The sequence below is a fragment of the Penicillium hispanicum genome (assembly GCF_028827665.1).
Source record: "Penicillium hispanicum strain IBT 35686 chromosome Unknown utg000004l_segment0_segment0, whole genome shotgun sequence".
In the NCBI taxonomy this organism is placed as follows: Eukaryota; Fungi; Ascomycota; class Eurotiomycetes; order Eurotiales; family Aspergillaceae; genus Penicillium; species Penicillium hispanicum.
Genome location: NW_026623196.1, coordinates 3803763 through 3824998, shown reverse-complemented (window position 1 = coordinate 3824998; position 21236 = coordinate 3803763). Strand labels below are relative to the sequence as shown.

Sequence of the window (21236 nt, the reverse complement as noted above, 5' to 3'; positions counted from 1 at the left end):
GCAGAAGAACGAGAGACCCCATACATCAATCATTAGCAAATGAGTCACGGCCATGTTTAGACATTGGAAAAGCGGGATACAAAACAGTCCCATCAAGGACAGGGCAAGGAACGTCCAATTATTGGAATGGATTGGAGCACAAAGGAAATAGAATCACTGAGTAAACGAGGCAGAATCCAAGCGCAGATCGAAATCCCCGTGCGCGCATCAAGTCAAAGGCTATAAGAAAACTCCATGGCCGCTCTGGCTCTGAAAGCAAATAAGACACAAGGAAAACGCCCTTAAAAGCGACGAGAATACATAAACTCCGGATTTCCTAGCCTTGCCCCTGAAATCACCCTGAATAATCCGTTGTATGAACGAAAAGAAACTGAAAAAAAAGGAAGTATAGAATTGTTCGCGTCTCGGTCATAAGAACTCGGAGCCACCAGAGGTTCAAGAGCCCCTATTGCATATTTAGCCTCGTCGTCTTCGCAAGCCGAACTCCTCTTCATGGAGCTCCTGAATTAGACGAAGGCTCTCAGCGTCTGGATCGTCTTCGCCACCGGGATGATTCTTTGTGTGCCTTGACTGATGAGGTGACAAAGACGTAGTTGCGTGGCGATCAAAGCGCTTCTCGACCATCGGGGAGCTCTTTTTCGCATGAGAAGATGAAGGACGCGACGATGGCTTCTTTGATAAGGATGGAGGACCAGGCGTAATCTTGCGTGTGGCAGAGGAGGCTGTCCGGCCTGGCGGTTTAGAGACACGGGCCACAGTTGCTTCCGGCACAAACCGTTCGACATGCCGCGGTTGACGTGACGAATGGCGCGAACTGGAGTTTGGAGTGTGGAGCGCAGTAGATGCCTCACCTTCAACCGAAGTCAATGGCTCGCCATCGTGCACTACATCCATTTCATCGGCCAGCGATGTTGGAGGTGACACGAGCGATGCCGTCGGCTTCGACGAAACAGACGTGGAATTGGTATCTTTGGCCTCGACTGCGTCAGCGTGGTAGACAGGCGGCGACGCGTACAAGGTGTGGTCAGTGGCAGGCTCGGCCTCCTTGATCTGCCGTGTTTGAAGATGGCCGACAGATCTGTAATCGAGAGGCTCGTTGTCGTAAATAGTTACAGGAAGAGGTTGAATGATTGGTCCCTTGTCCTCATTGCCCTGATTGAAGAATCTTGGGTGGGCGATTGGCGATGTGCTCTCCTGTTTTGTTTTCTTGAGCGTGTGAGGCACACCGTCATCTTCGTTGGGTCGAGATCGTTTTGCGGATGCTGTTCCCCGGGGTTTGGATCGTTCTTGAGCCTTGATGGGATCGATCCTCCCGTATTCATCATGAATACAACGGCGCTGTTGCCAGAATTAGCTAAGCCCCATTTTATATCGCAACCATACCAATATCACTAACCTTGCTTTTACGGCAGTCATCACACGCTTTGCTTCGGCCTTTCTTTCCACCACTGGCTCCATCAGGGCTCACGTCATTTAACCTATTGACCGCCGCGGTGGAAGTACCCATGACTGTGGAGGGGAATTTGCCCGAACCATCAAACTGGTCCAAGCCAGCCAAAGCATTGCTTTGAAAGCCAGCTTGGGAGGCAATCGCTGCCAAGGAATTCAATGCAGAAACTGCATCTTGAGCCAAGGAGGAGGGGGTGCTAAGTCCCGACGCAGGGCCAAGCCCGTTGATAGTCGTCTGCCTGCCTAGTATCAAGTCGTTTGGCTCGTCTTTATGGCGGCATCGGATGCGCCGTCTGCGGCAAGCATCACAGGCGACACGCTTCGGTCCTAGACCCGAGGTACGCGGAGCAGATCGCTGCCTGGGCGTTGCAGCCTCTCGAGACACAAAATCTGAGATAAACCCAACGGACACAGGAGTTGCGCTCTCGGATGGAGCGTAGGCAGCAGTGTTCACTGGAGGTATTGGGGTGGCAAGAATTTCATCGTTTGGTCGCTGGACAGCTTGTCTTTCAGCATAGGTGCGTTGACTGTCCACGTTGCGATCAGATCGTCGACTAGGGCGCCCGGCGTGTCTTTTCTCCGCGAGGGAGACTTTCGGATTGCCTTCGATGACGCCCGGGTGAGTCCACTGAGGGGCTTTCTCATTGCCACGTTTCCATGCAGCCCAGATTCCAAATCTCCGAATCATATCAACAGGGTCTCCTACTCCCCTTGGAATAGAGCGTCTGACCGCGTTGCGGACATCCATTGACACTCCATCAACAATATAGGAGCTGGCGATGAGCGCCGTTCGCAGAAGGTACTTGGCTAATTCTGGCAAGCCCTCCAATTCCGCTTGAGAGTAAAAGCGGGCGTTGTAGTAGGGAGAGCCCTGGGATTCCCGGTTGGTGCGTTCCCCAAATTCGTAGTAAATGGGATAATGCCGGTGGAATCGGTAACTGTCATCCTGCGCGAACGCCTCAAGCACATTCTGCGGTAAAGGGTCATCCTCCAGATATCTCATGGCTGTATACCATTGAATTTTCTGGAAGAAGGGATACCTGAACTTTTTGGGGACTTTGGTGTCTTTCTCAATGTTGAGTACCTTGATCTGCATGCCGTAGTTGAGTCTTGTCAGGAAATTGCCACCAATGACCAAACTGTTTTTCGGAGTCCACACAGCGTGGATCCATCCTGACGGAATTAACATGGTGTCCCCCTCTGACAGATCCACACGATAGCACTCTTTTGTCTGGTTGCCGAGGAAGATCGAATCTTGCGCAGGTGAGTTACACCACTCTTCGTATTTTTTCAAGTGCTTATCCTTCGGCGGAATGAAGAAGAAAGTCTTCTTTCCCTTGAGGATGTGGTAATATACGGACGAGCCGCCAAAGTCAATGTGGAAGTCAGTGTAGCAATCGGCAACAGACATCAAGCAGTAGAATTGGACCTTGGGGTAGTCGCCGACGGCCTTCAGTTCTTCGGGCCAGACGGCATCTTGTAAGTCTAGGTCGCGCACGACTTTCGGTCGCTTGATAAGCCTGCCTAGCTTGCTCTGCGAGACCTCCAAGCTAATGACGTTGCGAACAACCTTGTTCGGCTCATTGCTTTCGTAGTAATCGGCCCATTTCTGCATATTCCACTTCTTTTCCTCGCCCTGTTGTGATTTGACATCAATCACCTCGACTCGTTCTTCGGGACCATAGAGCTCAGCCACAGCCCGGACTGTCAAGCCTTGGGGAATCACCATGTCAAGTTGGTCTTGACCACAATCAACTTTCTCTTCAACATGGGTCTCTGATTCAGGAAGATGGTCCATCAGGTCATCAAACATCTCTTGTGTGGAAGCCTCCTGGACGAGAGTTTCGAAAACCGGGTCCACCTCCGGGACAGGTTCACGAGTGTTCCAGCAGGCAGGAATGACGACAGGTTCTGTCCATCCATTCCCACGTTCGAAGTATGCGGCAGTGACGAGTTCTGGTTTCATCCGGGGGAAATTCTCGGGTAGGAATCGGATCTTCCCTTGGCGAATTGGTTCAAGATAATGATGTTCCAAGGAATCAGTGGCTGCCTTGACGAGGCCTTGGTTGAGACCAGCATAGTCGATGGCTGTACGTGCGCGAGAAGACTTGCGTACAAATGTCGTTTGGCCATGGACGGGTCGGCAATCGCGGCAAATAAATTTGTCCACGGTGCGGACTTCTCGGTCGTTCTTGAATCCCGCGCAGACGATATGAAACCAACGCTTGCATCCATCGCAACCAATCCATGTATCTTCGTCTTGCTCCTCCGTTTCAACTGGAATTCGGACCATGTGGCATGAGGCGCAGCTTGCTTGGTTCGTGTCACTCTCCTCCTCTTCGACTTTAGGCGTCAAGACCACTGCCCTGCGAGGAGCAAGGGGCCCTCGGGCACCGATGTAACCGTAGTCTGTATGGCGAGGCACATCCGCCGAAGCAAAATCCTCGTGCTCATCTTCCCAAACAATCGGAGGCAAAGTCCCAGAGCTAGTCGTTGGGCGCACCCCACGTATCACAGGACGCGAGATGAACGCTGACCCATCAGAATGAGATCTCATACGTGACGGCAGGACGTGATCATTTGGATGATAGTTCTCGGGCTCCGGACGTGCGGAATCCTCAGCGGAAAACCCAAAACGATTATGTTCTACTGGGTCGCCTCCGTAGTGGTGATATGACTCGTCGATGCTAACTCGTTTTGTGTGACTGACAGGTTGAAAATTGGTGGGTCGAGCGAGGTTAAGCAGAAGCTCCGCGTCGGTTGTCATGCTGTCTATAGTGGACGGGTTGGGATTGCCCGGCATCCCTCGAGCACGCTGTGGTGAAGAATCTCGCTCGGATCGTGGACGCTTCGCGGGTCGCTCGGAGTTCGAATCAGAAGGAAACAAGGGCACAGTCGATCGAGGATTGGGAGAGGGCGGACGATGTGGGAGCGGCGCAAAGGTAGGGCTCGTCGCGAGGGCGATGGTCGCAAGAGTGTCAATAGTGGAGTTCGACCGGCCATGGCCCGACCGGTGGAGTGAGTTGCCATCAGCCGGGGGGTTTCGACTGTGGTTGGAGGGGCGGTGGTCGCGATCGAGGCTTGTCGCTCGAGTAACGCCGCGCTCGGCCCAGGACGAACGAAATTCGGTGGTGGACGGAGTGATGGGCTCAACCGCGCGTCGCGGAGGGGACGGAGTGCGGTACTGCGGCGGCCGTTCGCCCAGAGGAGGCAAAAAGGACGCCGCGGTTATCATTTTGGCCAACTCAGATGGCGCCAGGCTTGGTGGAAAGCGAGAGAGAGGGACGGAGGTGCGAAGAGATGCGCTTGCGGCAGGTGGGTGCAAAGCGGGGATGTTGGACCACACGGACTAGCGAGAGGCCGTCGCAGGAGAATGGAAAGTCATTCCTGGCAGGAGGGCATTCGCACGATGAGCCGCTGGATGAATCGAGATGTTCGATGCACGATTGAGGACGTTGGTGGAGGCGGAGGACGGGGGCGAGTCGCGGAGCGCTGGGTTGAGGGGGTTGAGTCGAGCGGCGGGAGGACAAAGGCGCCGAGAGTCGCGCCGCAGCCCGCGGGCACGGAGGAAGGCGAATCGAGGGTAAACCAGTTGGCAGAAGTTAAATCCTGCAAACTGGATGCCGGGAATTCGCGAAAATGGATGAGGCGCTTCCTGGGGAGGAGGGGAGGATAAGTTGCAGGCGTAGACGAAGGAGGGAGAGCGTAGGCCGAGCAGTTGCAAGGTATGTACGCGGGACAAGCTGCGGCCGATAGCGACGGCGAAGGGTGTCGCTGCTGCTCCAGCGTTCACTTTCTGAAAATAATGACGATTCTTTGCCAATAGAGGCGCGACTCCCAACTTGATTGTGTCGAAGCAGAGTGAAAAGACCCGTCGAAAGGCCTCCGAGCTTCTACTTCGAGCTGCGACGAGAGCGTCGTCGCCGAGTTGGATACCGACCGGTACAGTGTATGACCGGATTTGGCAACGGCAATGGGCAGAATTGCGCTCGTCACATGTTCGGTATGGTAACAGCCTTACCGCATCCCGCTGCGTGAATGACGCTAGTCCATACTAGGCAGTGCCAAGAGCGACCTCGTGCTTCTTCTGCGTGTTCGTTCTTCAACTTGCGCCCGCTCCTTGTTCCTACCACCGCCGCCTCGATACCCCGGGTATCTTAGCCTTCCTTACCATATCAATCTGATTACCTGCCTGGGAGACATTTGTTCTGAGAATGAGCCGGAAGCTCGCCCCCGAAGCAAATCGGTATGTGCGGATTTCTTTCTGCCCCTCCCAGCTGCAGCCACCGCGCCCATCCAACAGGAAACGATAGTGCACTATTTCCCGTCGAACGTACTCTGGGTAGATGCTAATGACCATGCTTTTGCCAGGATTCTCTTCGTTAAGAACCTCAAGTACGTCTCTCAGTGTGCCGGCATCCCGCTGTGCTCCCGCGCCCGCCTTTCCCCTACAGCAGATCCTCAAATTGTTAGCCACAGAATCGCTGACTTCATTCTGCTAGCTACAACGTAACCGCAGAGCAACTCTTCGATCTCTTCGGGAAGTTTGGGCCTATCCGGTATATCCTTGTATCCCTGATCTAGGGTGTATACCTCACTAATTCTACTCCCTTTATCTCGATAGGCAAATTCGTCAGGGTATCGCCAACAACTCAAAGGGCACGGCATTTGTGGTATATGAAGACGTGCACGACGCCAAACAGGCATGCGATAAACTCAATGGCTTCAATTTCCAGAACAGATACCTGGTTGGTACGTAAAGGCCGCGGGGACTTAGGCCATCTCAGGCCATCCCTTTTTGAATCTGTGAGGGAAAGAATAAGACTGACGGGTGACTCTTTAGTATTGTATCATCAGCCGGAGAAGATGCTCCGCTCGAAGGAGGATCTTGCAGAAAGACAAGAGAATCTCGAACGACTCAAACAGCAACATGGGATAGAATGACGTGACGATCTTCAACTCTTATGATGCCCTCTGCTAGCATTTAGCTGCGCATGGTGTTGCAACGGCTTCTCTTCTCTCGAATTCTGGCTTGGTTGAGGGGTTTTCGGCGTTTTCACTTCCTGGGGTTTCTGTTTTACTGGGGGGACGACTCGTCCGGGTGGGTGATGGAGGGTTTGATGGATTTCATTCTCGATTTCAACCGGGAGCTTCTTGCTTCAGAACACGTTCTGTGGAGGTTTTATTTATTATCTTTGTGCATCTACTACCTTTCCATCTTCATCTTATTTTGGTGGCCAATCTGAATCCCCCACTTTGCTCAGCAACCTGCATTGCCTGTGTAGGAGAGAAGAACTGTGCTAGTCGATTTCCACGCCGATTGGCATCAAAAGAAGCCCATATACCCACTATCAAATTGGATTCCGGGCGACAGCAACATAAACGCAGAAGTGTGTCACTGCAGATCCACCCCGGTGCAGAGAAACGGGTCTCCGGGTGCTTGGCAAAGGCTTTCCACGACCATCAAGGATGTCTATTACTTTGCTAAGAGGGATTGTAGCTCACATAGCAGCTCTTTCGAGAGTGAAGTCAAGCGGAGGATGAGTAGAAACTCGGCATTCCTGCCATAAGTAGATCGGCGCACTGCCATGACGCTCGTCGATCCCGTTGCGGGGGCGGACACCGCCTCGCGCTTACTGCAACACCATTCCCAACCCTGCATCTTTTTCTTATCTGGCATCCAGATCCTCTACTCCCCGGGAGACTTCTTGTTGCCTTGCAGACACAATACAGTCGATGCTTCCTCTATGAAGTCCTATCTCGGCGCTTGATAACTAAGCCTAGTGGCCCAACCTCCCACTGTTGCACGAAGACCTGACATCCTAGTGCATGTCGCATCTCGTCCCCCGCGTCGACCAGTCATCTCCAACAGATATTTCGGCTACGTGGGAGACTTTTTATGGGTGCTGCAGCCATGTCGCTGGCTGCTCGAGCGACCACGGCTATCGTCGCTGCGACTTCTCCGATCATCCTGACATCACCGTCACCTTCTTCGCAACTACACATGCTATATTATCATGGAGCGCATCCACCGGGCTCTGACCAAGGCCCTGGTGGGGACGATAGTGGAGAGTGCAAACTTCTTGGGCCATTCTCCATCTTTATCCAAACTGCCCTCGGAGTACTGGCTCTCTTGTCCTTGGTCTATAAGCGCTGGAGAGAGCGGCCGCAGCGGCCGGTCAAGGTGTGGGCTTTTGATGTCTCCAAACAAGTCTTCGGATCTTCCATGCTCCATCTAGCCAACCTTCTCATGTCCATGTTCTCCGCCGGGCAGCTAGAGATTCGCAAGGAATACAGACCCAACCCCTGTTCTTTCTATCTGTTGAACCTGGGTATTGATGTGAGCATCACTCCCTGTATTATGATATGAAACTGCTGGATTATGCTGACTGACTTGACAGACTACTCTTGGAATTCCTATCTTGATTCTTATCCTCCGCGTCCTGAACTTCTTTGCGTCCTACACTCCTCTTGCAAGTCCTCCCGAGTCGATTGAATCTGGCAATTATGGCCATCCACCCCGGGCATGGTGGTGGTTCAAGCAGTCGATAATCTACTTCGTAGGATTGCTTGGTATGAAAATCTGCGTGTTCTTCCTCATCGAACTGATGCCTTTCATCGTCAAGGTTGGCGACTGGGCTTTGCAGTGGACGGAAGGAAACACTGCTATTCAAATCGCCTTCGTGATGCTTCTATTCCCTGTCGTCATGAACGCCATTCAATACTATATTATCGATGCCTTTATCAAGAAACCCATATCGCATGACATTTACAACGATGGCACCATCGAAGATGGGATGGAAGATAGCGACCTTCAGCGACGAGAGGCTCTTCTTGCTCGTCTGAATGAAGCTTATTCTTCCGAATCCGATGATGATGATGATAATGGGACTCCTGGAAAGCCACATGTTTTATCCTCACAACCCAAGGCTTTCACGAGTGCTTTTAATGAGTCTGAGGCTCGCGCAACCGAGGATCATTCTCCGGTGCCACCTTATGAGCCCCTTACCTCCAGCGGTAGTCGCCACGAGTACGAAGGGCAATCAAGGTCTACTAAGTGAGCATCCTGTGAAGCAAAATCCAGGATAATTGTAGCTTTTCCGAGTTTGTTGATCACTGCTCTGGCTTCAATTCTAATGAACTACAATGTGTGCATGACTATGTTTTACTCCGTTTATGTAAGATAGACTAGTAGGGGGATATGTTCTCCTGAAGGTCCCATGGATGGAATAGGCAAGCCATGGAATGTCTTTGGCATGGCTTTGCCCTCGAGCCTCTTGTGCGAAGATAGCTGGATGACACGAAGTGTTCTCAGCTCTGAGTTCATTTCAGCATTGTTTTGGCAGTATGTTCCGCCGTCAATCTCCATACGAAGTAAAGTCCAAGAAAACTACCTAGATTGGTAGGGGGCGTACGCTAACGAATCAAAACATACAGGAAATGTAATGCAAGGTCCCACACCTATTCCGACATGTATGATAATTTGCCCCCGTTCGCGCCTCAGGCAACGGAGGCTCATGACCGCTCTCTCCACCGCCTTTATCTGCCGGCGGTGCAAAAAAATCAAAGTGAAAAATATTCCAATCCCGCCAAAGAAAGCTCCGGGACACCGATTACAGCGGTGAATTGCTCTACGGCGGAATATCCTGACCGGGTTTGATCCTGTCCCAACAATCCATCACCATGCCCAAAGCGGGGTTGAAGACAAAAACCAAACGGACGACCGCTCGGTCTCCGTTCGAGACGAACACGATGAAGCACCCTGCCGCCGACGAAGACATTTCCATGGACGAAGAAACTAGCGAGGACGAGGAAGATGTCCCCGAGAAGGATGATACTGAGAAGAAGCTTGAGCGCATGCTCTTTGGCGATGATGAGGGCTTCATGGGTGCATTGAAGAGCCAACAGGAGCGAGCTGATGCCATGGCCCTTACCTTGCACGGTGATGAAGAGAGCGGGAGTGCCGACGAAGCGATGGATGAGGATGAGGACGGTGCTATGGACAACATGGAAGATGCAGATGTATGCAGTCCGCGCTACTCTATCTGACCTTATCCGGTTTAAGCTAGAATGCTGTGCTAACTATCTGGTCCTCTCTAGCTCTTTTTCCTTGACTCCGGTACCGCACCTGCCACAGATCTTGCTGCATCGCCCGAGAGCACCTCCGATGCCGAAGGGGATGAAGAGACATTTGCTCCTGCGATTTGGCATGACAGCGACGACGAACGACTGGCCGTCTCGTTAGCCAGTCAGGCCAGGCTGCGCAAACTACGCGTGACAGACTCCGAAGATGTTATCAATGGTAAGGAGTATGTACGGCGACTGCGCAAGCAGTTCCAGAGACTGCATCCAATGCCCGAGTGGGCGAATCCGGAGCTCATAGCCAAGCGCCGGAAGACTAATTCAGACGACTCCGATGCGGACAGTGGGGAGGAAATGGATTCCGATGAGGAGAATGAGCACTTGTCCGCGCAGCCTCTGGCTAAGCTGCTCCAGAATGCTACAGACCTGACTCACATTGAAGATAATGCCCGTTCAGGCGGCAAACGCAAGCTACGTCAGGAGATGCTCGATATCCAGCGCTTAAAGGATGTCGGCAAGGCACAACCGGTAAGTTATCGCCTTCTGACAACCAAAGGAAGGATTTGTTCAAGCTAAAACTCATGTGATATAGTCCTCGATCGACTCGCTCATGTTCCACCCTCACTATCCGCTCCTGCTATCCTCTGGACCCGCCTCAACCCTTTTCATGCACCACATCTCGCCCTCAGCGCCAGCCCCGAACCCTCTTCTGACCTCCATGCATATTAAGCATACCCCAATCCACACATCAGCATTCGCTCCACCTACGGGCAATAAAATCTTCGCCTCGGGCCGTCGGCGATACTTCCACATCTGGGACCTAGACACAGGCAAAGTGGACAAGGTCAATGGAACCGCAGACCGAAAAGAAGAACAGAAATCCATGGAGCGTTTCAAGCTCTCGCCATGTGGCCGCTACCTCGGTCTCGTTGGCAGCTCGCGCAAGGGCGGTGGTCTGATTAACGTTCTGGACGCCGGGTCAGCGCAATGGATCGCCCAGGTGCGCGTCGACGGGCGCGGCGGTGTGGCAGACTTTGCATGGTGGTCGGACGGCGAGGGCATGACTGTTGCGAGCAAGAATGGCGAGGTCTCGGAGTGGGATGGGCGTCTGCGCCGCGTGGTGGCACGCTGGCTTGATGCCGGTGCCGTCGGCACCACTGTCCTCAGCCTGGGCGGTCGTTCGGGCCGGACCCAGCTTGGTGGGGACCGCTGGGTAGCTATCGGAAGCTCCAGCGGCGTCGTCAATGTCTACGATCGCCGCGACTGGGCCGCTGCCTATGCTGCGTCCTCTGCCGGGAAAGACGAATCCGCCCAGGCCGGTATTCCGCGTAACCCCGAACCCGTGCGCGCGCTTGATCAGCTCACTACTCCGGTCAGCCATCTGGTCTTTGCGCCTGATGGACAGATGCTGGTGATGGCGAGTCGGTGGAAGCGTGATGCACTCAGACTTGGTATGTGAGCCTTTTTACCCCTAATTCCTGGTGCTCTACTGACGGTGTATTTCTTCATTGTAGTCCACCTTCCATCTTGTACCGTCTACCGTAACTGGCCTACCTCCAACACCCCGTTGGGTCGCATCTCCTCAGTGGCGATCTCGTCGAACAATGAGCAATTGGCTGTTGGCAACGAGCAAGGCCGTATCCGGCTTTGGGAGATTCGAGGTTAGATTCGAACGACGCCAACCATTCTCCATTATTAACCTTCAGAGATGTTTCTGGTCCGCATGTGTATATCTGGCGTAACTGATAGGCATGTTTCTTGTTATTCCCGCGGTAGGGATAAGCCTTGGGAACGACCTCCCAAAGGATTTTTATATGTTTTTGCCAACCTTGGAAGCATGAATGAAAATACATACACCTTTTTCCTCACTGAAACACTTAGTTGATATTGATATTTCATACACAGCTCTCGCGGGGTAGAACACTCGTTTTAAGAAAGGCTGGATTCTCTAGTTTATGCTCTCATCTTTTGACATATATGATTGAGATCTAAAGAACGCACGTCGCACCCGCATCGAGAAAACAGGAAATACCAACGCCAAGTGTCCGACGCAAATGAAAGCCAGTAGCACGCGCCATGTCACGTCAACTTGAAGTCATAATCTCGTGCCGCCCGCTAGGATCGGCTCAGCAAAAAGAAACGCTTTCATCGGAAGTGGACAGGTCTATTCTGTCGAACCTTGAAATCAAAATGCAAACCGAAAGGAGAAAAAGACATGGGTATATATCGACGCAGAAAAAGCAAAAGAAAGGAAGAGGTATAGTGTAAAGCCAGCCTGACGATTGCTTCGAGTCAGGTGGGTTTATGAGTGCAAAGATGTCGACGTGCGATAAATGGGTGGCACAGATCACTCCCCGGGACCAGACGAGCCCCATCGAGGGATTCGTCCCGGCTCGCCAATCCAATCTTTGATGACGCAGGGATCGCTATCCCGACCCTGACACACCTTGCGCCGGTTGAGATGCTTGAACTTGGGACCGATGGGACCGTTCACGAAGTGATATTGACCGGCGAACCGGTATTGGCGGGAATCACCTAATGGGTAGAATTTGTCGCCCCAGTGGCCGCGGAAATCAAACCATTCTGTTGGTGCAAAAGGACTGAAGGTTGAAGCGCGGAGGGTATCGTTGTCATAGTCATATGTATAGGCCTGAGAGTTGAGCAAGGGGTCCCACAATGGGCCTCGGTCCGTCACGTCGTGCAGGAGACCCCAGGGAAGAATGTAAGGATGCACTCCGGCAGTGGCATACATCGCGTGGCTCCCTTCAGCGGAGTAGATGACAGGCTGGGGAGAGGTTAGCATAGGCTCGTCGACTTCATCGTTTGATGTTGCCAGCTTACTCGTTGTCCGATCTTCTCCACTGCCTCATATCTATATGCTTCGCCGGCCGTGTGAGCGCTGAAGAAGAGGGCCTTGGGCTGACCGTGGTGAAAGCGCACAAGGCAATGCTCCCAATCCCCAACGTGATTTCCAAATCGCACATTGACAACAGTATTTCCCAGATTAAAACTGTAGAAATAGAACCAAAAGGCGTCGATTACCCCATTCCCCTTGTCCATAACCAGTAAGATCGCGGGTGCATCGCTACGACCTCCTCCGCGGCCGTCAGCTCCTCCATTGAGAGGTTCCTGGATCTTTTCACCATCGAAACGCTTCCGCAATTCCTGTCTGAGGTATATATGCGCTTCCAAAGAATGTCGTTGCAGTGAATCCTGGGAATTGCCGTCTGGGTTGGGACGCAAGTCGTACCACTTGGCGTGGTCTTCGGATGTCTCGTCAGGGATCTCTCCGTCCACACGGCCATCCCATTCAGCCCAGGACTCTTTCGTCCGCGTTCCTTCAGGCTGCGGGATATTCTTCTCCCCCTCCAACCACGGTGGACGGGTTTGCGGGTCGTCATTACTGGTCAAGAACACCTGTCTCGGACCGAACTGGTTAAGCTGGTGGAGGTTGGTCAGGGTCGGATGATCCCACTGTGCTTGGATCGGGGTGTAGTTCAACATGGGAGTGGAGTGGTACAGGTGCTCAGCGATATCGCCGGGCCAGAACTGTTCTCCGGAATAGAGATGGACGAGTGGGGCATAGTTAAAAACATAGTCGGGGATCTCCCGTTTAGCCCGCTCGCTGGCATCCCACTCGGACTGACTGGCCCCGCCCATCCAATACGACCGCCACGGCTCGGCATCGTGAGGATCCGACGCCTGGGCGGAGCGATGTCCAAATTGGCCGTGGGCCGTTTGGAAATGCGCCGCGCCACAGATGCCGAGCCATCGGCAGCTCTTGCGGTCGAACCAGGAGCGAGAACTCGCGACCCAGCTTCCCTCGTCCCGATCCTCTTCGTACCAGACGAAGGCGGCCGGCCTGAGGGCGCGCGCTATGCTGTTGATGGAGACATAGGCGATTAGGCTGGACAGTGCAACAATGGTCGCCTTGGCCTTGCGCGTCATCTGCTGGAGGGAATGGGCACCGACTGCCAGCGTCGACCACCGGTCCGCGGGATGCTCATGGACTGCGCGCCCAGGCTCGAATGATCCGGTGGAAGCCGGAACAGGGTCAATGCAAGGCGTGAAGGCCGGGGTGCATGCCTGGGAGTCTATCGTGGGACGAGAAGCAGCGAGAGAAATAGACAGGCAACACAACAGGACGGGAAGCAAGCCTATAAAACGTCCATTGGATTAGTGACCGACCTTTCCGGTTCCAGCAAGCGCTCCCCGTGAGTGAAGAAAAAAAAAAGTCAAAAAGGGATCTCGAACAAGGCAGCGCGAGCGACCGGGAACGTGCGGAAATGCATGGGAATGCTGGCCAAGCCGAACACGATCGCCCATAGGTCCCGGGGGACTTTCCATGCAGCGTGCAGCGGGACTAGGGACGGAAGACTCGGATACTTACGAACACATGATGCCTTCGCCATAATAATCAGTGATGGTAGTGGGGTTTATTAATCTGAGTGGAGGAGAGGGGAGAGAGGGGATTGGGAGGGGACGAAGTGCGAGTTCCCCATAAGGCTGAATGGGTCTACTCTCACGCTTTGGACAGAGCGACTTCGGCCTCTACAATTTGCCACTCGGATGAGACGGTTGCTAGTGCGGATTTGGGATGGGATGAATGGTGCAAGTACGACTATGAGCAATGATGGCTGCGATCCAGCCCAACCATGAGCAAAACAAAATAACCACTAGCACGTCTCGTCGCAAGATAGCAGCGCATGCGGACCCCTCTCAGCTTCCAAGGTTCACCGCTTGCAGAAGCTGACTCATCCCATCTATCTTATCGCGCAGAAGAATCCCTTGCCACAAACCATGGAGCGTGATATGGATGTGGACTCTGACGAGTGGGAGTACGAGTATGATGACTCGGAAACCGAGGTGAGCATCGATCGTTCTTTCGTATTCCGATCCCTGCCGAAGGCTGACTCTCCAGACCTTCTACCTCAACTTGGACCTCACCTCCCTCCATGGCCTGATCCGCCCTCCTCGGCGGCGCCAGGAGGACTCAAACTCCAACCACGAGACGCCAACGATCGATGCAAATGGCGCACAGCATCGAAATGAGCCAAATGTCGCCCACCCCAGCAAGGATGCCTACGTGCCACTCGACAGCGCCGAAGCTGATATCTCCAGCGAGCGAATCCAGATCGTGGGCCTCCACACGTGCAACCCGATCATCTCATATTACAACCAGATTTTCAGTTGCTCCTGGGCCGATCAGATTGGCACCGAACTAATCTTTGCCCACCCCGATACGGACCCTGATACAGATCATACCCTCACCAGGCCATTGCGCCAGGGCCCGGGATTCGAGCTACTTGCCGCCAACAGCGTGAAGATCCTTGGCCGCAAGGCGAACATTACCTCTGGCTCAGGCACGGGATTGGCTCAAGACAGCACACCTAATCTCAACCTTGAGTTTTTGGTTGAGACGCCGTCCTCTCACGCCCCAAGTTCGACCGGCGTGCCCCGTCGTCCTGGGGGCCCATCCCATCAGTCTCAATTCATCCAACGTCTGCAGAGCGCCAAAGCAGCTAAGGGACAGTCGGATACCGTGCGCACAGTCATGAGTACCCGCCGCAACGTCAACATCGCAGATCGCCTAAGTGCGTGGGGTCGAACAGAAGCCCAAGTTGCTGAAGTTCAACAACTCAACAAACGTGCTGCCGAAGGGGACCAGGACGCCCTAGACACTCTGGAGCTACTGTTGCGGGTGGTGACCCAGTCTAGCGAGAGCTAGCATTTATCTCGAATGTTTTAAGGTTGTTGTCATGGAGGTTGCTTGCGCACGATGAATCATGGGTTGCGGGTCTAGACCGGCGTTGAACTGCTCCGGGTAAGCCATGGTGAGCCATTCGCCCGACCGCATGGCAGGTATTCGGCCCACGGCCCGAATCATTCCACGAGTCGCCCCGGTCACGTGTAACAGCAGGGCCGAGGACCAAGGGCCGATCGTTGCTGATGTGCCTTGGGCCTGCATATTGCACTAGATGCTTGTTTCGAGCGTGCGTATATCGTTGATCAACGATATGTCGAAGAGCCACCAGGTTCCGTCCAATGCCGAACGCAAGTTATTTCTTATCTATGGAAACAGGGAGGGAGTTTCGGGGATAGGCAGGGAGAAAATGCCCCCAGTCAAAAGGCTTAGACTTGAGACTTGTCTGACCGACCTCGGCGCACATGCTACACCGACAGAACTTGTCTAAGCATCGAGGGGATGAACTCATCCCCCGGTTAACGGACCAATTAGTTAACTAGCTAGTTAATCCTGTCGGACCGCGACGGTAACGTCATGATAGACACCCAAAAAATCATGATGTGACCGCTGGAATAACTTGTTGCTTCTTGGTCTTAACTCGCCCGCCAATCGCGTCGTGCGACCGATCTGAGGCCTTCTGCTTCCCACCCCAGCACCCGGTTTTGCTATCCAGTCTTGCCAGGAAAGCTGTGATGTCGTGATCGGCGGGTCGCTCTTGGGTGGGCTCTCTCAGATCAAGGCGGACGAGCTCGTTTTGGGACCTGGTGCATATCGTCTCGTGCTCTATGTATGTACATTGCACGCCGGATCTGTGCATAGCAAAGGTACTATCAATCTACTTTCCATGATCTAGATTTATCTCGTACGGGTTGCAATTCAATTGATCGCCATTTGACCATGTATCTGCTCTCGTCGCTGCGCGCATCTACATCTAAGCCTTGGACCTGATCCTGCCCCTTCTCTGCGACCTCATGACGCTACATAGTGTCAAAACTTACACCCTTCCATCCACCACGACAATTCAAAATAGTAGGCATCGACGCAAAAATTCAAGTTGGTAAATCGCGCAATCTACACTCGCAATGATGACCTCCATCTCGACCGGGGAGACGCCGTCTACAACCCTACAACCGACAAACTCTCACGACAGCAGAGGTAACATAAAATTGTATTCTTCAACCCCGGCCATTGACAAACACCAAACTCCCCAAATTTTCTGTATCCCGATTCCCAGAGTCATGAAGTGGTCCCGCCACATCCGCAGGGACTCAAAATCATTCACGCCGCGACGCTGATGCTATACTGAAAAGAAAAAGAGAGGCCGACACGGGAGGTGTAGGGATCGCGTAGGAAAGATGCAAGGAGAAAACAATAGGAGAGCAGAGGATGAGACAGGCGGTCCCCGCTAGTAAGAGCGCCCATGAGCCTCAACTCAGATGGAGACTGAACAGGATGTGAAAGGGAAGTGAGAAATGCAGATAGAAGCATGATCCGCCAAGTTGGATGATGAAAGGGCGGTATAGCGTGGAGGGTGGTGGTACAGGATGTGCGAGATTTATTCGAGGTTCAGGTTGGGGATCTTCTCGCGGTGCATACTGGATGTCTTGCCGTTGCTGTCGACGGCAAAGGCGACCGGCGATGGAGGCGGTGCCGGGGGCATGTTGTCCAGGTTGGCGCGTAGCTTGGCCGGTTTCGGGTGTGAGGCGGTCATGATGGCGCGGGAGATGTCTTGCGAGTAGGCGGCAAAGGCCTCGTGGGTGGTTGGTGAGACGGCGGGGACTGAGTTGGTAGACTTGGGAGCAGAGATGGCGGCCATTATGATTAAGTGTGATTGTAGAGGTTGGATATGTTCGATATGCCGGAGGTATAGATTAGGTGGGTCTGGCTCTCTTTTTGTATTGGGCTTGATCCGTTGCCGCGTGGAGGACTACCTCGGTACGGTTGAGCGGTTGAGAGCTCGAGGCTGTGATTCTCGGAACTTTCTGGGGGGGTTTTCTCTGTCGAGCTGCCAGATAGGTCAAGTTAGCGTATGCTCAGCGTAGTGCGGCTGTTTGGAATATGCAACGTGAAAAGGTTCCCGAAACTGCCCGATAGTTTGGGAGGTCGGAGTTGGGAGGCGATGTATGATGTAACAAGTATAGATTGTTTTCGCGGGTAGACTCACGCGGAGAAAAGGATCGGATGGGTTCGGGGGCAATGGAAACTGGGGATGTGGTGGTCGTGCAAGACTCAGGAAAGGTGGAGAAGCAAGATGGCGAGGATGGCGAAGATGGCGAAGCAGCGACTTTTGAAGGGTGAGAAGGTGCCAGATAAGGCTCGTGTGGCGGCAGAGATAAGTGTTATCAAAGGGGCTCGACCGTGAAGTGAAGGTGAGCGTGGACACGTTGTCGTGGAGTGGTTCGTGCACCAAGTACGGAGTACTTGAGAAGATGGGCAGTTGGGGGTGGAAGATTGACGAGGAGAAGGGTCGGGAGTTTGACGGAGACTACGGGTAGTTATACTCCTTCCTCTGCTTTAATAATCGGGCGAAAGAAGAAAAAAATAGACAGTGTGGAGTATATACATGCCTGGGGAAGGATAACACCCGTACTGAGTATACACATACTCTGTGGGGAGGTCCAGACTGTATCACCAGCACTGCCAAGCCTAACCGCCTCATTCTTGGAAGCGCCAGGGATGCGACATTGCCCGGGATTCCCGCCCCCCAGACCCGGAGCCTGACGCGTTGCGCTGTGGAGATGAGCGGAAGTCTGCCAGGGGCGACAATCGATGGATCAGCTCTTCTCCGAAAATGGGCCCCCGAGTATGATTGACCATGGGGGACGACAGCGCACCACGAACTAGCCAGGATGGGAGATGATTCGTTCTAGGGGATCCCCTAGAACGCCCCCGGGGAATCGGGGCAGACAGCCCGGCGCCCTCAATCGGGTATTGAACGGCCGCAGAAGAGGACCAATTTGAGGGATTCGGGTGGCGAGTACTGCAGGGAAAAAACAACGGCGTCAGAAGTGGACACGATGCTTCCTTCTAATCCTTCTAGGGGCACAACAAATCCTTCTCCCGCTTCGATGGCCTTCCATATATTCGCTGGGCGATAAGCTGGGGGGCCTCGGCACGAACGGCGATCCTACAAGGCCCAACGACCAGGCTGTCGGGACGTACGAGATGGAGAATGGGTGAGCTGGTCTCATCTATAAGACGGCAGTAGTGTGGAAGCCACCCTATGTACCTCCTACAATCCAACCGGGGCCGGTAAAGACACTACATGATTTAACGCCTGTGTTCTCGCAACAACCACAACCACGATCGAAACGGTGGTGGTGACATGTTCAGAGGCACAAAGCCACAACGACCACCATGTAAGCAAATCCGCCTCCCATTATTGCATCGGAATGGCGGTGGAAGATCGCTTCATGTGTTAGCCGTCTGGGGCCAGCTGTACTAGGGCGATGGCGAGATCTACAGGACTCTTTCTCCATGTCCGTTGATTGACTTTCAGGGATTCGTTCGAGTCGCAACGCCCGAACACATGGACTCAGGATATACTAGTGCATCCCCGGATTCAAGGGGCGTTTCCGCCTACGGCCACTATTTAAAATACCCTGCAATGCGCACTCTACTTTGGGAGAGGATTTTCGTGGGGGGAGAAAGGAGATGAGGCTGGCCCAGGACTATATGGTGATGACCCTCTCTTCCTCACATACTCCGGATTTCCTGGGATTCGGGGCTCCGCACGAAGTGCGTTCTTCGGGAACCCCCTCGATCGAGGGGTACGCGGCGAGATTCTGGACTTTTGTTTATCACATTCCATGACGACACAGGTACATGACTCGGTGGGGTCCCCAAAGTACCTCGACTGCTTGCTGTGAAGAAATTTGTTGGCTCCCTTCCCCAGTACCGAGTCCTAGCGACGGGGAGCAGCCATCTATAGGTTTCTTAGTCGTCCATAGTCGATGCGCAAGAGATAAACAAGTTGGCAGTCTTCACCGCCAGATGATGAGGCGTAGTGATGCGTTGTTCTCTAGATAGATCTGGTCCAACTCACCATGCATGCATGTCAGCGCTCGGGCTTCCAAGGTTGTATGTACATACATACATACAGCATAATCTGTCAGGAAGATGCTGAGGGTGCCTGATGGATCTCCTCCACTGGTCACGTTTTATCAATCTGCAGAGATTTGCAGATAATTTTAGACTGTCTGCTGGTGTTGGCATTCCAAGCACCTCGGGCCTTGGGCATACAACCCTATCCTACCACCCAACAAGTGATAAGGGCAGGGAGTGTTGGTCGAAGGTCGAGCGAGGATACGCAGGGATACCTCTGGCGTGTCCCTGCTTGATGGTGACGAATGTCCTTGAGGTTCGAGGGAAACTAGGCCTGCAAGCAGGGCGCTCCCTTGGCACCGACTATAGCGATGCCCCCGAGGTCCCTCCTCTCCCTGTGAACACTTGACCTTCACTTTCCCCCTCGCGATGTGTTGCCATTGCCAAATCCCAGCCTCAGTTCTAGGCGTCATCCGACCACTTGGACACTCGAGCCCCTTTCCCCCAATGTTCCCATTTTTCCATACTTGGAGACCGAAACCCGCTGCGATGCATCTGCTGGGCACCCCGAGTGGTGTCGCCAGTCGCGATCTCAATGGCGAAAGCCATCGCCATATCCTCTCCGACTTGTTGAACTTCTTGGCGACGGAGCTGAGACCGCTCTGATCCGCGCAGCTGACATCCAGACCCCGATCTACCATTGACTGGCTTCCACGACTTTCAGTCATAAGAGCTTTCGGTTCGGTTCATCCACCACTTTCAAGTACCATTCTTCCCCCAAGGAGTGGAAGTCCAAGCCATTACCTCATCTCTTGCCGGGTCGGGAGCGTCTTCCAATCGCCGTGGCGCCGAGGAGCACTGCTATCACGTAAGGCCCCGCCAGCCGACATCTGCTGGGCTATCTCTCCCACCGGGAGCTGGGCGATGATTCGTTCCGTCTGAAGAAACGTGCCAGTGTCCTTGGGATCGAAGGTGGCGCCCACTCCTACCCCGCATACGACGATCCAGGTACCGGCGCCCCTCCAGTTGGAGATGTGGCCCGGCAAGGTACAAAGTGAAGAGGTGAAGCCACCAACCTTGGAAGGTGTAGTTTTTGGCTAGTAATAGCCGTGGCTATTCCCCTCGTCTCCTCTCAAATGGCGAAAATCCCCCGGACTTTCCCACTCGTCCCAGGCTGAGGACCTTGACTCATGAGGTCACGCATTATGATTGCGGCATTTAATCATGGTTTTTGTTCGCTGCCACGAGCACGCCAATTCCATGACACATCGCATGCCACGATGTTCGACTGGAATCACCTCATTGTTCGCCGTGGGCAATGTCCAGCTGATCCGATGGAATTCGAAGGCGAGTGAAGGCGGCAGGATCTTTTTTTAGCAGTGTCTCAATCGTCTTCCATCCTATGGCCCGCCTCCGTATCAGCTGTAGTCCATCCCAATTGTATCCCGCGACAAGAGGAGTCCATCTCGACAATACTATCGGCCTGAGAAGGTCTCGTCGACCACCCGTGAACGCAATCCCAACATTCTCCTCCACTCTCGCCGTTCCAGACCAAGTGAGGCAATTCTTGCTCTATTTTCGGCCCGCATGACGCAGCGGGATTTTCCTGGTCGGCTTTACCCTCGGAGGGGGGGGCGATGGCTGCCAATCAGAGCGCTTTCCATCGCCGGCTCTAGCAGCGCCCTAAGAAGTTCTTCGTCGCGCCGTGGGCTTCTACAGGAGGAATGGGCGTTGGCGGTGGAGTCGCGATGCGGATCAAGGACCGTCGAGACATACCGTAACTCAGCTTTTTGCGTAACCCACTGACCCCCGCCTCTTGCGGTCTACTTCTCCCATCGCTGTATGGTATCATCGTTGTCAGGGAGGAGAGGAATATTAGTCTACTATATAGAATTGAATGGTATGGATCATAGAA

At 53.6% G+C, this 21236-nt stretch overlaps 8 protein-coding genes across 8 annotated transcripts; 5 read left to right on the top strand and 3 right to left on the bottom strand.

Annotated features, from left to right (window-relative positions):
• Nucleotides 1-456: 456 nt before the first annotated feature.
• Nucleotides 457-4684, bottom strand: jhd1 ([Histone H3]-lysine-36 demethylase; the record flags this gene model as incomplete). The annotated part of the gene is made up of 2 exons (XM_056944378.1): nucleotides 457-1338; nucleotides 1397-4684. 2 exons carry the CDS (start codon nucleotides 4682-4684, stop codon nucleotides 457-459), a joined length of 4170 nt encoding a protein of 1389 aa, XP_056801261.1.
• Nucleotides 4685-5663: 979 nt separating this feature from the next.
• N7459_005193 (putative pre-mRNA branch site protein p14) lies at nucleotides 5664-6393 on the top strand (the record flags this gene model as incomplete). The annotated part of the gene is made up of 5 exons (XM_056944377.1): nucleotides 5664-5695; nucleotides 5821-5844; nucleotides 5952-6008; nucleotides 6074-6201; nucleotides 6293-6393. The coding sequence occupies 5 exons, from the start codon at nucleotides 5664-5666 to the stop codon at nucleotides 6391-6393; spliced, it is 342 nt and encodes a 113-aa protein (XP_056801260.1).
• Nucleotides 6394-7348: 955 nt separating this feature from the next.
• On the top strand, nucleotides 7349-8510 carry N7459_005192 (STIMATE family protein; the record flags this gene model as incomplete). The annotated part of the gene is made up of 2 exons (XM_056944376.1): nucleotides 7349-7789; nucleotides 7851-8510. 2 exons carry the CDS (start codon nucleotides 7349-7351, stop codon nucleotides 8508-8510), a joined length of 1101 nt encoding a protein of 366 aa, XP_056801259.1.
• Nucleotides 8511-9132: 622 nt separating this feature from the next.
• N7459_005191 (WD40 repeat domain-containing protein) lies at nucleotides 9133-11197 on the top strand (the record flags this gene model as incomplete). Its single annotated transcript, XM_056944375.1, has 4 exons — nucleotides 9133-9471; nucleotides 9550-10059; nucleotides 10124-10982; nucleotides 11046-11197. 4 exons carry the CDS (start codon nucleotides 9133-9135, stop codon nucleotides 11195-11197), a joined length of 1860 nt encoding a protein of 619 aa, XP_056801258.1.
• A 681-nt stretch (nucleotides 11198-11878) lies between these two features.
• N7459_005190 (uncharacterized protein) lies at nucleotides 11879-13479 on the bottom strand (the record flags this gene model as incomplete). The annotated part of the gene is made up of 2 exons (XM_056944374.1): nucleotides 11879-12316; nucleotides 12373-13479. The coding sequence occupies 2 exons, from the start codon at nucleotides 13477-13479 to the stop codon at nucleotides 11879-11881; spliced, it is 1545 nt and encodes a 514-aa protein (XP_056801257.1).
• Nucleotides 13480-14331: 852 nt separating this feature from the next.
• Nucleotides 14332-15259, top strand: N7459_005189 (TFIIIC subunit 6 family protein; the record flags this gene model as incomplete). Its single annotated transcript, XM_056944373.1, has 2 exons — nucleotides 14332-14397; nucleotides 14453-15259. The coding sequence occupies 2 exons, from the start codon at nucleotides 14332-14334 to the stop codon at nucleotides 15257-15259; spliced, it is 873 nt and encodes a 290-aa protein (XP_056801256.1).
• Nucleotides 15260-16832: 1573 nt separating this feature from the next.
• Nucleotides 16833-17093, bottom strand: N7459_005188 (uncharacterized protein; the record flags this gene model as incomplete). The annotated part of the gene is made up of 1 exon (XM_056944372.1): nucleotides 16833-17093. One exon carries the CDS (start codon nucleotides 17091-17093, stop codon nucleotides 16833-16835), a length of 261 nt encoding a protein of 86 aa, XP_056801255.1.
• Nucleotides 17094-17473: 380 nt separating this feature from the next.
• On the top strand, nucleotides 17474-17772 carry N7459_005187 (uncharacterized protein; the record flags this gene model as incomplete). The annotated part of the gene is made up of 2 exons (XM_056944371.1): nucleotides 17474-17571; nucleotides 17652-17772. The coding sequence occupies 2 exons, from the start codon at nucleotides 17474-17476 to the stop codon at nucleotides 17770-17772; spliced, it is 219 nt and encodes a 72-aa protein (XP_056801254.1).
• Nucleotides 17773-21236: the final 3464 nt, after the last annotated feature.